The sequence below is a fragment of the Cnephaeus nilssonii genome (genome assembly GCF_951640355.1).
Source record: "Cnephaeus nilssonii genome assembly, chromosome: 14".
Lineage (NCBI taxonomy): Eukaryota > Metazoa > Chordata > Mammalia > Chiroptera > Vespertilionidae > Cnephaeus > Cnephaeus nilssonii.
Genome location: NC_137085.1, coordinates 48,492,517 through 48,510,241, shown reverse-complemented (window position 1 = coordinate 48,510,241; position 17,725 = coordinate 48,492,517). Strand labels below are relative to the sequence as shown.

Sequence of the window (17,725 nt, the reverse complement as noted above, 5' to 3'; positions counted from 1 at the left end):
CATTGTTCAAATTGATTATTTGTTGTCGGTAGTGATCAGTATTAACGGTTTCACCTGGTTTTAGAAGCTCATACTACACCACACCTTCCTGATCCCACCAAACGCAGAGCATTGTCTTCTTTCTGAAGTGATTTGGCCTCGCAGTCGATGTTGATGGTTGACCTGGATCAACCCATGATTTTGTGCATTTGGGATTCTCAAAATAAATCCACTTTTCATCGCCAGTCACAATTCGATGCAAAAAAATACTTGCTTTCATGCCATTGAAGCAACATTTTACTGATGACTTTTCGGTTTTTCATCTGTCTTTCGTTCAGTTGATGTGGCACCCATTTTCCTTCCTTTAAAATCTTTCCCATTGCTTGTAAATGATCGGAAATTGTTTGCTGAGCAACGTTTAATCTTTCTGCAAGTTGTTTTTGAGTTTGACGTTCATCTTCATCCAATAATGCTTGTAATTGTTAGTCTTCAAACTTTTTGGTTGACCTGGACGTCTTTGTCTTTCACATCGAACTCATCACTTTTAAAACAGCATTTAAACTCATCAGCATTTAAACCAGCGTTCACAAATATCTAGAGATGTAGCATGTTCACCATTAGCTTCCTGAAGTATTCAGCAGCACTTTTCTTCAAAATAAAGTAATGAATTAAAACTTCCTGCAAATGCTCTTTTTTTGGCATGAAATTTGACATTTTTAAGTGTAAAAATATCTATGATGTTAACACCTTCAGAAAATTTTGACATATGAAGTTTTGAAGCTTGTTGTCAACACAACAAAATAGCATACATATCAAATCACATATATAACAACATATGTGTAACACCATCTATTGAAAAAAAAAACTGCATTATTAACTGGTACACCTAGTAGACCAGGGCTGCCCAATAGAATTTCCTGTGATGATGGAAATGTTCTCTGTTTGTGCTGTCTACTGCAGTAGTCACAAGGCACATGTGGCTAGTAAGCACCTGAAATGTGGCTAGTGTAAGTGAGGAACTGAATTTTGATTTTGATTAACCTCAATTTAAACAGCCACACGTGGGTAATGGCTACAATACTGGACAGCATAATCTCTAAACTTTCCCAGAGTGTCCAACGTTTAGTGGCTGCTCAACATGGTTGAATGAACAAACTCAAGCTTGACTCCATTACAAGGACACCGTCTCCACCTTGCCAGCACAGGGGCAGGGGAGAGGATGAAGGTAAACCATCATCTCCAAGTATGCCTTTCCATCACCACACTGGCCATACTGCTCCAGGGCCTGCGGCTGCTTCTTCACCGGTCCCCAGTGCAATAAATAAATAAGGTGCTCTGTGAGTCTTGTGTTCGATGCCTTCCATGTGAAGAACAGAGCTGCCCTTTTTATGGGCGGTGTTCTTACAAAGTGAGCTCATTTCAAAGATCCACATGTGTGCCAGAGATTAGGAACTCAGCAGGTAGTCTCCTTAGAAACCATGTGTACAGGGCAGTTTGGCCCGGTTTCCAGGGCGACCATCCATGATAGACCTCCATTTGAGAACACATTTAGCATCTTAGTGCCTCTCTCCCATTTTTTTTCATTATTGTGTACCTACCCCACACCCCACCCACCCCCAGCCTTTTAGACAATTTTTTCCTTATGGCCAACCTGAAATTTTAATACCATAGACAAACTTTACATCTGTTTATGTACTAAATAAATACATGTTTTTTTGTTTTTTTTTTACATAAAAAGAATAGGTTTCTATCCCTTAACTCCTACCCTAAACCAACTTTTGTTGCCTTGGGGGCGATATTGAGCCTGTTGAGAACATGGAGTCTAGCTTGAGGGATATTGTTGTGTGAATAGCACCTCAATCCAGAAGGCAGTGCCTCTTCATCAGTTCCTCTGTCATACTAGTTACCTTCCAAGTGTTCACTAGCTACAAGTAGCTTGTGTCTACTGCAGTGGACAGCACAAGCAGAGGTCATACTGGGTAGTGCTGGTCTAGAATCTGTAGCAGGTGGATAGAGCCAGCATGACACAATGGTTAAGAATATGGCCCCCACCATTTACTGGGGAAGGTCAGTTCCAAACAAGTGAAACATCACCATGCTTTATCCTGGGGTTTTACTCTCAATAGTCAGGAACAGTTCTGAGGCTGGGCTGTGTCCTAGAAACAGGAATACAATCCAAGGCTGTCCTTGGAAGTTGGGGGCACCTGCTAGCTCTTTATTTTAAGAAACCACACTTGCTTTTTCGCTTATGGGAGGAGGTTCTGATGAGCTGAGTTCCTGGCTCCTGGCCCAAACAGTAATAATTGATTAGAACTTTTTATAAAAACACTACAAAGGAAGCAGCTGCCATGGACTAAACAATAGCATGTTTTAAAAATAAACACCCGAGGGCAAAAGACTCCTCCGAGAGCTCCCTGATGTAGCTTACCACCCACTGGAGAACAAAGTTTTCATGACAGTCTCTCCAAGTTGCCACTAAGAGTTCAGCACTAAGTATTATTGGAAGTTTTTTGGCCTGGCAGCTGATGGTGCTTCATAACTTGGAATGGACACAACCAGGAAACTCACTGCTGCATCCTTGTATCCGATGGCTCCTGTCTCTCTGTCACCTGCAGAGAGCCACTGGTATGGGGAGAAACAAACATTGGCTTTGGCGGGACAGATTGTGCTCAAATCTCAGCCTTCTCCTACCAGACTCAGTTTCCCCAACTATCAAATGGAGGTTTTAAGTGCCTCTACATCTTAAAGGGTAATTGTGAGGAGTGCATGGACAACCTCATCTCATCGTATACAGCTATTGTGAGGATTAGAAATAGTATCTGTAACATGCCTAGCACAGTGCCTAGAACTTAATTTGTACTAGTGAGTAGCTTCCATTCTTGAACGAAATGATCACTATCAAGTGTGTCACTGAGCAAATGGAAGGCATTTAACAAATGTCAGCTAATTCATTCCCCCATTCTTTCTTTCATCATCCTTCTGGACTCCTTCATCACATGGTCACTAAAGAGATCTCTAAAAAACATGAATCAGGCCATTTCACATACATGTACAACCCTATTAAACCAAAAAATCCTTAATCCGGCTAATGAGGCCCTGCATGAAGGGTGCCTGCCTGCCTCCCTGTCCCAGCTGGTGCCACCTTCCTGTCGCCTCCTCCAACCCTCTGTAGCCCAGGGAACTCCCCACCACTTCAAGGCTTTTGCAAAGGCTCCGCCCTCTGTTGGACTGCTCCCCGCCCCTTTTCCCCCATTTGTTTGGCTACTTTCAAGTCTTTCCCTCAGAGTCCTTCCCTGAGTCTCAAGATGAACCAGGCTCCTCTGTTTTCCTCACGTGCATCTTGCTCATGTCATGTTTCACATAGTTTATCAACGGGTTCATTTAATTTCTGTCTTTCTCACTAGACTAGAAGCTCCTTGATGGCAGGAGGCTATCTGCCTGCTCACCAGTGTGGACGCAGTGCCCACACATGGAGGAGCTTGAGAAACGGGTGGACAGAATGAATGACCTGGTTATTTATGGACAGCTGCCTGCCCTCAGGGCCCCTCTTCCCAGGGTCTGGTCCCTGGGTAGCAGAATGTTCCAGAATGAAATTCCAAACTCTGTGTCATTCCCAGGTGCTGCCCTTCAGGTCTGTGTGATCTTGCAAAAGCAGCTTCATTTCTCTTCAACCTCCAGTTTTCTTATCTCCAAAGATGGAGATAAGGTCCTACCTAATGTACTGTTACATTGGGCTGCTATGAGGATCCAATAAACAGGGTCACTGCCCAGGGAAAACATGGCTGGATATGAGTTCACTTTGTTAATCCAGGGTACAGGGAAGTCTCTGCAGGTTCGATTTTACCTGGGATGATGAAAGGGAAGAGACAAGGCAGAGGGGAGCATGCAAAATATATTTCTGTGCATGCTTCACCTGGGACATCTATTTTTCTTAGAGATATTAATACAAAGAACTCCCCTAAAATAGTTACGTAACCAGCATAGACTATTCTGTGAAGTTAAGGAAATAACCTGGTCCTCAGGCAGGACCAACTAAAGGTCACTTTGCAGCCTCTGTCAGCAGGTCCACATTTGATGTTCAAAGCGTGTCACGAAGCTGCGGGCTGGTCTGCTTTCTCAGCAGTCTGGGGAGCCGTTTGAACACTTTTTCAATACCACAAAGTGTCGTGGTATTTGCATTGGGACCAATTTCTTAGAAGACCCCACGAGCTTTTAGAGGAGGCTTAGTGTCTAAATAAGAGCATTATTTAGTGTCTAAATAAGAGCACCTCAGAGGATCTGGGGACTCAGCCACTCCCTTCAAAGCTCATAGGAATGCTCTGACATCAGGATAGCTAAGAGCTCTGACACATCTCTGGTTTTCTACCACAACCTAATTATCATCTAGCTCTCTTTGCTTCTCCTTATAAAACTGGTAGATCAGGCTTCTGCGTAGAAGCTACCTGAATGCTGGTGAACTTCATAAACCAGCCACAGAGCAAGTCTTTTTATATTGTTTTCACCTCCAGAATGGGTGCATTGTGTGCACTCCCGGTGTATGGCCCGATTCTAATACTGGCCTGATAGCTTCTACTGCCAATGCAGGGACTTTCTCGAAACTTATGTGGATGAAAGAAAAACAGGTTTTATGGAAGGAACCTCACAAGGTGATCTGATCATAAATTCCTAACTGAGCAGGTCATGGTGGTAGTCATGTTCCAGACATATAACTATTTCAGTAAAAGATGTATCTTTGCCTTAAGCGAACCCTGTCCATTGTTTTTGTGCACCTGGTTAACACACCTTTGAAATGAACATAGCCACCCTGAAGAGAGAAACTGCAAAACTGTCATCCTCCGGAGCATTTGAGATCTTGCTTCCTGGCAATTGTCATCCATTTTGGCTCAAATAAACTCTTACAGACATTCTCTGCAGGTTTGGATGTTTCTTACGTCAACATTTCTGACAGGATTAGACAAAAGATTAAAGAACTAGGTAGCACTTCAAATGCACCAGGACACTGTTATGTAACACGGTACTGTCACTTCCCTGTTTCACAGTTGAGGAAAAGTTAAGTAGCTGGTTCAAGGTTTCACAGCTAGTTAATGGCAAAGCCAGGATTCAAACCCAGGCAGTTTGTCTCCTATGGCTGCACTCTTAACCACTAGACTCCCTTGCCTTCCTCTATGTCTGATACTAACAAAGACTCTTTGCTTGACCAAACTTTAGTCAGGCTCCTGCACCTTCTCCTAGGCCCATTTATACTTCCTTGTAAAATCTAGTTTTAGCAAGAACCCCGCTAAGTCAATTTAATCAGAACCCTCCACCCTTGATATTGGATCACTGACATCTACTTAGGTTCCTTAGTCTCCACCATCTCCCAGGTGATGTCTGATTACCCTGGCCCACCTTCAGCAAGAATCAGGTTAGGCCAATTTAGCCAGAATCCTCTTTACCCCCTGATGCCTCCTCTTAGTTATCCATCCACTGATCCCTCCCTTTCGAGGTGGACATCAATTCCTTTTGCTCAATATCTCCCCCCACCACCCCACTGCAAAATCCCATTGCAGTGGTCCTGGTACCTATCACAATGGGCCTGAATAAAGTCTGCCTGACCACCTGTACCCAGGGTCACTGAATTTTCTTTTCTTTCAGAACACTTCCCCACCTGAAGACTGTTCACGGCGTCCCTTTGGAGAGAATGGCACAGTGGGGAGTCACTGCTAAAACTTGCTTCCCCACGCCTGCAGGCTCCGGTCCAAACCCCTCGGGAAGGCACACAACCTCACGAAGCCACATGCTCACCTTTCATTTCCACTCCTCCTCCCCTTATCATCTAGCTCTCTCTTTGCTTCTCCTTATAAAACTGCGTAGAAGCTACCTGAATGCTGATGAACATCATAAACTAGCCACAGAGCAAGTCTTTTTATATTGTTTTCACCTCCAGAATGGGTGCATTGTGTGTACTCCCGGTGTATGGCCCGATTCTAATACTGGCCTGATAGCTTCTACTGCCAATGCAGGGACTTTCTCGAAACTTATGTGGATGAAAGAAAAACAGGTTTTATGGAAGGAACCTCACAAGGTGATCTGATCATAAATTCCTAACCGAGCAGGTCAAGGAATGGCAAGCCTGGTGGATTCTTCAGGCTTTACTATCTCAGAGAGAGATCGAAGCAGGGCATATTTATCTCTTGCCATTCCTAACCGACTCCCCACTGTGCCATTCTCTCCAAAGGGACGCCGTGAACAATCTTCAGGTGGGGAAGTGTTCTGAAAGAAAAGAAAATTCAGTGACCCTGGGTAAAGGTGGTCAGGCAGACTTTATTCAGGCCCATTGTGATAGGTACCAGGACCACTGCAATGGGATTTTGCAGTGGGGTGGGGGGGGGGGGGAGATACTGAGCAAAAGGAATTGATGTCCACCTCGAAAGGGAGGGATCAGTGGATGGATAACTAAGAGGAGCCATGTTCCCAGCATTCCAGAATCTCATGGTCCTCCCAAGATGCCATGTCTTCTGCTATTTTCTTCTTCCAAGCATGTCCACCCCCCACATCATCTGACTTCTATTTTTTCTTCAAAACTGCACCCCACTGTCCCCTCTGCTGTCCTCATCTGCACAAAGCACTTATCACACAGAACTGCAATGCACTCTCCCTTTCTTTCGGGACAGGACTTCTCTTTATATCTGTGTGCCTAGCACAGAGGCTGGGACACCGAAGATCAATGAATGAATGAATGCGTGGTCTCCCATGTCCATGCATTCAACACATAGGAGGTTCCTTAGAATCCCTGCAAGGTTCCTTAGATCCTTTTTTTAAAGAAATAAAACTAGGTTAATTCATCGTCAAACAGAGCTGTGAACCAGTCTAGTACCAGTTTAGGCAGAAGGGACAGCCGGGTGGATTCTTCAGGCTTTACTATCTCAGAGAGAGATCGAAGCAGGGCATATTTATCTCTTGCCAATTTTCATTTTATTACTGTTCCAAGTGGCACGTTCCCTTCTCCATACACCACATGCCCCCTCCTTCTTTGGATAAAAGGCACTGTTGAAATCCAATTGATATAATTAAGTCCTCTGGCTTCAATAGTTGTGTTCTAACTCAACAGAAACTTCTTGATGGTCTTAGGGAAACGTTTACTTTATGTGTGCAGAACTGCTTAGACCATCTTATTTTCTTGGTTCCCAAACAAGGCTGAGGAGAGAAAAAAGAGGTGCTCCTTGAAATGCAGGCAGGACCCAGTGGTTCCAGATGTTGCCAATGAGGCAAGATGTTCATTTTCAGCCTGTATGGAGTTTTAAGTTTATAAGCCACTTTGAAATGGCAATTTTCAGAGACTGAACTATATAAAAAAAACCCCACGTTTCAAGAAAAGCATGCACACTTTCCCTCAGAGGTAAGTACTATATGATTTCACTCATATGTAGAATCTAATGAACAAACTAACTAACAAGCAAAATAGAGACAGACTCATAGATGGAGAGAGCAGACTGACAGCTGTGTGTGGGGCGGGGGAGGGGGGAGAAGGAGGAGGAAGGAGAAGGCGGAAAGAGATTGGAAAAAAAAAAAAAAAAAAGAGAGAGAGAAGAAATGTTTGTTGGTTTGTTACCAGGATTCCACCTGACTAGATTGTATCTTTGAAGGTCAGAATCTAATCTTATCTTTCATCTCAGCTTGGGTCAGAACCTGGCTGGCGTCCCATTTTTTGTAAGTAAAGGTTTTATTGGCACCCAGCCATGCCCAATCATTTATCTAACGTCTATCTTTTCTACGACAACTAGTGGGGTAGTTGGACAGAGACACAATGTCCTGAAAAGCCTCAAACATGCACTACCCGGCTCTTTACAAGAAGCTTGCATTCTCCCACTCGAAAAGAAACTGACTCACATAGGCATCCTCCAGCTGGCTATTTAAGAAATAACTGGTTATAGCGAAGCCTTTCCTTTCTTTTCTGTTAAAAAGTAGTGGAAAACCTCTGCCCTGCCAGGTGAGATCAAGCCCTAAAAATTTTGAAATCCTGATGCAGAAGTTGGAGTAACAACCATTTCCAAGTTTGGAGCCTTTTTTTTTTTTTTTTTTAAATTCTCCCCTCACAGTGGAGTCTTAAATTTATCTTTGGAGAAGCTCCCCACAAAGGTAAATCCGTTACCCAATCAGTGCTCTTGTGGAAACTGGAAAGTCACTGACAAACATCACAAAAGTCTTTATCGAAGTCATCAGTACTGGGGTCCAGGTCTCAGGGGCCTGAGGTGGCGGGAAAGGGAGAGGCTGGGTGTAAACGTGGGATGCACAGAGCTGCACACGGTGCTGCTTCTCGAGGGGCCAGCACCTGTAGGAAATCCAGAGTGAGATGCCACAGGAGGGGGTGGGAATGAGCATCTTGCTCTGGAGGGGGACTGTGCACAGGAACCACGTGGACTTGGTATAGCCCAAACTGGACAAACTCCAAGTCTGCCAAGTTGGGTGGGCATGCCACAACACAGCTGGTACTAAAGGTATTCATTCTAGTGTGAGTCTCCTGATGAGGCCCACGCCACAAAGCCAGCCCCTTGAGTCTGTGTGGGGGTTTTCTCTGAAGTGGATATTCCATAATAGCAATCGAGGTTGCTTCTGGCCAACACAAGAGGGCCTCTGTGATGATGAAACTTTTCACTCTTAGAATCTAGTGTTGGGTGACGGGTCTGGGGCGCAGCAATGTCTAGGACATCTTTGTGTATAAGCTGGTCCCAGACACATGGAGGCAGATCAACAGCTAAGCGGAGGGGCAGCCCTCTTAGGGGGTCTGAGAGAAAATGTGACCCGAATTTACACTCACTGGCTGGTGAGACTGGAGCAGGATTTCCCGGGGACACAGTTCTCAGGCATGTTCATAAGCCATTTCCCCTGCTAGTTCCCCCCTGGCTTGATGTAAATAGAGCTTTCAAACCTAAATGTTAACAGGGCCCACAGTGTGCATGGCACCAGTGTCCCTCAGATATAAATTATGGGTAAAATTGTTGTGAGTGCCTACATTGTCTGTCTGTAAAAATGCCTTGAGATTATGACTACTGTCCCTTCTCGCTCTTTCCCTTTTTAAGGCAGATTCCAGACATGGTCATTTCAAACCTACATAATCCCATATACATTTAAAAATGACACTTTCTTACATAACTAATGGCATTATCACCACAAACAAACTTATCAACAATTTCTTGGCGCCATCTAATAGCCAGTCTGTATTCAAATGTTCCTGATTAACATGATATCAGATCCTCACCATCACAGGAAGAGGGATTCTCTTCATTTATTTTTAAAGCTATAAAGTAAGTACTTTTATGTCAGCAGAGCCTTTGACAGCAGAGGGTTTTTTCCACTTGTTACTTTGACGAGAGCATTTCCTTTATGCAGGAGCACAGATTCTTAGTCTTGGGCCTCAATTTTTGCTGTGTCTCTATCTTTAGTTAATGCCTCCCCAGAGCTCATTCAACTCACCCAGCTTCCAACATGCATCCTCTGCTGGCCTACTGGATGTATAAATTAAGCTACTGATCTGGGGATTTATAAAGGCTTCTGAGATGTGAAAACAGCTCCTCCTGTGTATTTCCTAACTTCTGCTTTACCCTCCCGACTGCACTAGTATTATTACTTTTTTCTTTTAGTCTGACAACTTAAAACATGAATATGGAATTACCGTTCCCATCCTGCTTTGCTCATGTCCCTTGAATCTTTGACCATTTTATTGATCTACGTCAAAGGTATGGGTAGTGGTTCTGCTCTTTGAGTCCTGTTTAACTGCTGGGGGTTTAGTGAAGGGAAAATGTAGTCCTGTGCTATAGCTCCAAAAAACAGCTGGGTTATGTGAGTGGAATGCTGAAGGTTGTAAATTATTTCCTAGATTATATGCAAGGCTAAGTGGCACCGGAAACAGCCAGACTGCAAAAATCTTCATACTTACTGACTGCCAAGAGCAGTACATGTTTTCAAACATTATACAACTAGTATATTCATACATGTATTAACTTTTCTCCTAAAGCCTGGTTCACTGCATGAGTTTTGCATTTGCTGACTAATTTGGATCAACCCTCCATACCTTCCTCCATAGACACAAAACTTAAATAGTATCGATCACCAAGTGGGTTATGAACTTTGTGAAATTGCATGCAAAATACTGTATGTAAGTACAGCTGTGAACATTTTTCTTGGGAGAGATTCCAAAACTTTCATCATGGTTTCAAAGGAGCCTAAGAAAACACTAAGGAGCCTCTGATACGGAAAAAATTCTAACGGGTTGTCACAACAGCAATGCTTACAGGGGCCAGAGATCAACATAAATGAGTGAAGCGGATGAGGTATTAGGCAACAGGGAGTGGTGGAAACTGGTAGCCTCAAATACATTCACTCCAACTAAATAGAGTAGCCAGCTATCTTTAAGCTCCAGATCACCGCTGGTATGTGGGAACACAGGTTCAAGTGTTTCCTGGTCTTACTTTTTTTTTATCCCCAGACGAAACCAGAAATCTGGATGCTTACATGAAATCTTCCAAATTTTAAATGCTGATGATAATTTCAAGTTAAATAAACAAACATAGTGCATGGCTCTATCTGTTCTATCTGTTGTGATGTTTGCCTCTACGCTACTTGCATAGAGTATTTAATAACTAGAATTCTGATATAATATTTGCTGATTGTTAATTGATAACATCTTAGTCTCATTAATGCCTTAGTAAATGAATATTCAACATGTAAAATAATTAAAAAATAAATAAAAGAAGAGACTAAAAGTAAAAAAAATTAAAAAATAAGCAAACATTGTATGGTACCAACAACTGGTCTGCTGACTTGGTCCTCAGGCTGCAGGGCCTAACAGAAACCAGGCATTTAAAAACATAATTAAATTCGTAAATAAAAATAATTAAATGCTCTCTTCAGATCTGTAATAAGCCAACAACACCAAGACCATTTAAGAACAAGGCTCCCAAGGGATTCTAGTCTGATGGTTTGGCATTTGAAAAGTTCAACGGCCAAATCTATAGCAATGCAACTGCTGAATGCAGTGGATCCTGACATCCACCCTTCCTTCCCCAGCCAATGTCCAGTACTCTACCTAGGTCAATCCCAGGTCTCTTTAGTGGCAGTGGAAAAAATGTTCCAGAAGAGGACATGTCAAGAATCCTAATATAGACCATCTAACCACTCCAGTACACTTGAAACTAATACAAAAAATAACATGGAATGCAAACTGTTATAGAAAAACAAGAATCCTAATTACATAGTTATAATAAAACCTTGGTTGTCAAGCTGACAGCCCTAACAGATTGTCATGCCACATTTTGCTTATTGCCAGAATTAAGGTAAGTACAAGAAACTATGAAATGCACAGGGAAGTTTACCAGAACCAGACAAATAATATCTTTTGCAAACCAAATTAATCTCCATCTATTTAAGGGATCTTGCTCTTTAGAGGGAATCTGCAATATAATGATCAGCAAGGGAAAAATAATTTCCAAATTTAACTGCGTCGCAAGATTAGATTTAAAAATACGAGGCTTTTAAAATATGGTGCAAACCTATAATTGAACCTGTCCCACAGGATGTGGCTGCTGGCAACCTGGGACAATTTGCAGGGCTAGTATGTAGCAAGGTCTGAGTTCTGTGGAGGATTGCAAGTGGGTGAGGAGAAGGGGGAGAGGACCCTGAAGGCAGCTCCTGAGAGGACCGAGGGCAGGATGGCTGCAGCGGGGAAACCAATGAGTGAACTATGGAAAACGTGATCAAAACTGACAACCACATGTCACTGAGAACGCTGGCTGACATTTCAGTGAAAAAAACTTGCCTTTTTTTTTTTTAAACTTTTGTGCCCTGGACAGAGTTTTATTTATAATGTTTGAAAATGGTCATATGAATATTTGAACTCTGGTGGATAGTACTCTAGGCAGAGTAATGCCACAAAGTAATGCCACTTTGTGAATAATGGAATATTTCCACTCAAGCAATTATACACTTTCCAAGTAAGGTATGTGAGAGAGTGTGTGTGTGTTACATTGAATACATTTTGATTTTTCCCATAATTAGAAAAGATCAGTTTAAGGGACCTGTGATCATGCTGGATACAATTAGTGGTAAAATGATGAGTTTCAGCATCCTCATTAGGATTTCTCCAGGAAAGGCAAAGTAGAACTTCTCCAGATTAGAGAGCTTGCTGTATTCTCGAACCAAGACTCCTATGCCAATCCCTAAAAAAAAAACACAGAAAAAACATTGTTGAGTTCTCCTGTATAAATTTCTATGGAAAAATACTCCCCCAAAATGCAAGTTTTAATGGCAAGTTTAGATAATCTCCCAGGAGTCCGTAAATTTTAAAAACCAAATCACATTTTAATGAATGGGAAGTACACATTATTTGGTAAACCTGTAAAAAATATTCTTCACATGAAAAATTGGTTTTAATTTCTTTTCTTCTTCTTCAATCATGTTTGTTATAATGACAAAAATCACAAAATAATGTGAGAAAGAAAATAATCATCTTAGTCAACCCAATATAACTTTTGTTTTTACACACCGACCTTATTCTTTGTCTAGCTGAGATAGCTTATGTATTTTATAGTTTACATAACTTTTCATTTTCTACTATTTTATCATAATTACTTTTTGTAATTTTTATAAAAAACTCTTCTGTTTATGCGACTTTTATAATTTTAATAGCAACATAAGATTCTGTTGGTTTGATATATTTACCATATTGTTGAACAATTATGTTCTCTAGTGCCTTGCATTCTTTTCAGGTCTTTCTAGATAATGATGTGCTCAAGTTTGTGTGGTCAAGGGCTTTTTACAAAGTTTCTAATCCTGGGCATTTAGGCTTATTATGTGAGTAGGGGAATGTTTAATATCAAGGCATGTTATACATTCTCTGAAAGCTTGCCTTATCTACATGAAATCCTTCTGTTGTGATGACTTGGATAACTAAAAATCACAAATTTTAAACATGTCTTCTTTATCCTCTTCCAAATGGTTCCAATAAATTGCCCTTCGACACCACATTCCCCACAAACCCCATTCAGAATCCTCCCTTTTTAAGACCAAGAAATAAAATGGGCTGGGATGACTAGTGCCTCAGCTTCTGAGGATGACAGGCTAATTGGAGGTAAAATGACTAAGGAGCAAGAAGATTCCAGGAGGATATAACTGGGTATGCTAATTTACAAATGTGAAAATTTAGAGTTGTTTGGGCACAGTTAAGAACTCCAGGGCAATGAAAAGAGATGTGAATTATAATCAGTATTAGAGTTTTCACTTAAATTCAGGTACACATCCCATACCTATTAGTAGACCAAGTAGATGCACTTCACAAGATACATTTGTGTAGTAACCTTATTCTTAGCTTAATTTTATATTCCCACATATTTTACTTTTGCTTTCATCTCTTTATTTTGTGTATACATTACTGATTTCTGATCAGCCACTTTAAATTATTTTGGGGACAAATATATATACATAAACATTTCCCAAAAGGTAGCTAAGACAGAAAAGAAAAAAGAGACTTTGCTATCAAACCCATTTGGTTGGTATTTCAAAATCTAGTGTTAGAGACTCCTGAGTAATTAAGGTACACCAGGGGTTCAAAATATTTTAAGTGAATTTAAAAAGCTTTTTTGGGCTCATTTCCTACTTAATAAATTGCTTACATTCAGCTGTTCTATATGGAACACACCTACATTATGCTGTAAGGATACTCTGTAATGCTCAGTGTTTTAAAAAAGAAACTAACCGAACAGACATTTTTTTTCTCATACTATTTAGGTTGCTTCAAGTAACTTTCTGGCTTGTATGTCAAAGAGAGCTCTGTATGTAAAAATAAAGGAGATGTGTCTCTGCTGAAAAACCAGTCACAAAAGCACTCTGTTGAGTAGCAAAGAACCCAAAGTGCTCTGACCTTAGGGTTTACATTACTAACAATTAACTGTGCTTCTAATCATCTCCACCCCAAATGAATGCAGGGCAGTTAGAAAGAAACGTGCTTGCTTTTCCAGCCTTTAGCCAGATAGGTGTTTTCATGGCAGAGATAGAGAGTCACCACAAGGAGTCATTTGAAAGCAATCAAAGATGACAAACACTATAAATAGGTTACTGTATTTAGTAATAAAAGCTTTCTCTCAAGCTTGTGCTTGAGTTATCACAAATTATATTCCAGTCAGTCTCTCTCTCTCTCTCTTTTTTTTAAAATATATTTTATTGATTTTTCGCAGAGAGAAAGGGAGAGGGATAGAGAGCTAGAAACATCGATGAGAGAGATACATCGACCAGCTGCCTCCTGCACACCCCCCACCGGGGATGTGCCTGCAACCAATGTACATGCCCTTGACCGGAATCGAACCTGGGACCCCTCAGTCCACAGACCGACGCTCTATCCACTGAGCCAAACCGGTTTCAGCTCTCTCTCTCTTTCTTCTCTCCTCTCTCTTTGCCCTCCCTCCCCCTCCCCCTCCCCCTCCCCCCTCCCCTCCCCTCCTCTTTCCTTCCTTCCTTCCTTCCTTCCTTCCTTCCTTCCTTCCTTCCTTCCTTCCTTCCTTCCTTCCTTCCTTCCTTCCTTCCTTCTTTCTTTCTTTCTTTCTTTCTTTCTTTCTTTCTTTCTTTACTGAAAAGAATATAAAAACCAACCGAGACCTGGAGAAGCGGTGGGGGCGATTCACCCTGAGCCACAAATGTCACCCCTGGGATCCTCAAGTATAAGAAGTGGTTGGTGAATGACCAGGAGTTACTCCTAGGAAATGGATGTGCTTTATTTTGGTCTCAAACAAGTTTGGAAAAATTAGATGTGAGATAAGAAAAACCACTGTGAGATTTTCCAGTTTCTAAGATGAGGTCAGGATTTTCACAGGGCACAATCTTTCCCTACCCTTTCCCAGAGACAGAACCTTGGACTGGATTAAGGAGCATGGAGAGGTCTCCAAATCTAAAGGATGCTGGGAATAAGTGTCTGTCTGAGGGTACACAGGTCAGATCCACATGGTAGGGCCACTCCCAGAGCTAGAGAAGAAGATCAGGATTAAGCACTGCTCTATGAAGGCCTTCAGCAGGGCCCACAAGGAAACCCAAAGGTAAAATTGGTACCTAGACCTCTATAGCCCCCCAAAATACCAGGAACTGACTTCTGAGCTGCCTTCCTCCACACAGGCAAGAAAATCCCAAGCAGGTACTGAGGCAGCTTGGGAAGAACATAGTGTTGGAAGGACAGGCTTGAATTCTGCCTCCACCACTTACAAGGTGTTAACCTTCCCCAATTGTCAAGTGGTCAAATTAGAGGTAGGGGCAAAAGGGTTGGATTAGATGCCTTCAAAGGCCCCTCTTAATGCCTAAAATGCTGTGATCATCTCAGCCTTGGTGTCCTCAACGTTAGAATGGGATCATAGGGGCAGCTCATTAGCTCCAAGGGAGCTGGCCGTGCTTTCTTCAGTTTTTACACCAAATGTTACGTATACTGGTAAAACAGGAAAGGGAGAAATTAGGGAGGAAAGCAATTAAGACCTTAGCTAGAGATTTCTTCTTTAAGCTCATGTTAAAAAATTTAAGCTTAAAAGAGAAGATGCCACCTCTTCATGTCCATGTTGTCTCAAACAACTGTTAGTCCAATAGCCAAGATAATGTGTGACTCCCCCCCACCCTGCCACCTGCCCCTTCCTCTCCCCCACCCCGCTCCCCCCACGCTCCCCAATGACGTTTATAAAAAATTGTTTAAAAAAAAGCTAAAATAATTATTGTTCAAGAAATAATTCTGGCAATCAAAATAAAGAAAAAGTAATGATTTCATGAAGCTATCCACTCCTTTAACCACCCCCTCACCCCACTTTCCAGGCCCTACCTACCCAGCCTTCATTCTTATATATGTTTTTTTTAATAGTTATAACAATTTAATCCAGGGATAGTAGTTGAATTGCATTTGATTCATATTCATGAAAATAGCATTGTTCCTATTTTAGGATATTTGCAGTAAGGAGATTAAAACCTTCTGTGATTTTTAACCAAAATCTCAGAATAGTGCTATGATCCACAGATTGATTTTGGCTTGGTTAAACAAGAATTATTGGCAGAGGAAAAAATATTTTTAACCATTACTTAAATAGTTATCTAGCCATGCCATTATTCTAGACATTATATTAAGCAAATACAATGTGCTTTTTTTTTTTGCCTATAGTTAATGCTGATAACCAGAAAATAAAAAGTACAGAATGAATAGAGTTATCAACAAATAACTACTTGTATACCCTGAACAGATGGGGGGGATGGGAGGGAGGGACGGTCTCTCTATCCAGTCCTTCCATTGAAATATCTGTCCCTTTTCTCATCATTTTTCTTTAGAGCTGAGTAGTTCTACCAATGCAAGCTCTTACATGAACTCTGGCTCAAAAATAGATACCTCTGAGTCAGTACAGCTTTGCTTTTTTTTTTTTTTAAACCTTCGATGTATTTACTGCACAAGCAATATTATCACAGCTGTACTGGAAATAATAAGTGCAAAAATTCACCCATAACTTTATCAACTTAAATATGTGAAAAGTGAAATTGTTTCCATGTTCCATATACTATTGCAGTTAATCATAATAAAATGGATAACAGCTATTGAGTATCTATATATATAAAAGCCTAAGCAACTGAACGGCAGGTCGACTGGTCGCTATGACATGCACTGACCACCAGGGGGAAGATGCTCAATGCAGGAGCTGTCCCCTGGTGGTCAGTGTGCTCCCACAGCAGGAGCACTGCTCAGCTAACAGGCGCCACATGCTGGGCTCATGGCTGGTGAGCGCAGTTGTGGCGACACGAGCCTCTCCCGTCTCTGCGGCAGCGCTACCAAGCGGTGGCATCAGCGGCAGGTGCAGTGGGGCCAGAATGAGCCAGAGTGGCCGGAATGAGCCAGAGTGGCACGGTGCTCAGCTGGGGCTCGGGCTCCTTCCTGGCCACCTGCGGCTTTGTGCACTACTACATGCCTCAGGGGATGTTGGACTGCCGGTTTCGGCCTAGGCCTGCAGGGATCAGGCGGAAACCAGCAGTTCAACATCCCCTGAGGGTCCTGGATTGCAAGAAGGCACAGGCCAAGCTGAGGGACCCCACTGGTGCATAAATCCGTGCACTGGGCATCTAGTATACTATATGTCAGAATCTGTGCTAAGTACTTCAAATAAATGTTTTCTTGTATACTGTTATTTTTTGTTTTGTTTTACCAAGAGCTTTTTTAAAAAATTTTCATATATATATATATATATATATATATATATATATATATATATATATATAAATTCTTTATTGTTTATAATATTACATATGTCTCCTTTTTTCCCCATTGACCTCTCCCCAGCCACTCCCACCCCCCAGCACATGCCCTCACCCCCCTAATGTCTGTGTCCATTGGTTATGCTCATATGCATGCATACAAGTTCTTTGGTTGATCTCTTATCCCCCCGCCCCCACCTTCCCCTGCCTTCCCTCTGAGGGTTGACGGTCTGTTCAATGCTTCTCTGTCTCTGAATCTATTTTTTTTCATCATGTTTGTTTATGTTGTTGATTATATTCCAAAAATGAGTGAGATCATGTGATATTTATCTTTCTCCAACTGGCTTATTTCATTTAGCATAATGATCTCCATGTCCAGCCATGCTGTTGCGAATGGTAAGAGTTCTCTATTTTATACTGCAGCATAGTATTCCATTGTGTGGATGTACCACAGTTTTCTAATCCACTCATCTGCTGATGGGCACTTAGGCTGTTTCCAAATCTTAGCTATTTTAAT

General features: G+C 41.8%; 1 protein-coding gene across 1 annotated transcript in view; it reads right to left on the bottom strand.

The window, feature by feature from the left end:
• The window catches only part of SLC1A1 (solute carrier family 1 member 1), a 63,904-nt gene that overhangs the window by 25,216 nt on the left and 20,963 nt on the right, over positions 1–17,725 (bottom strand). The window contains exon 2 of the mRNA XM_079791148.1: positions 12,033–12,173. Coding sequence (XP_079647274.1) covers positions 12,033–12,173 — 141 coding nt within the window. The remainder of the gene's footprint in view (positions 1–12,032; positions 12,174–17,725) is intronic.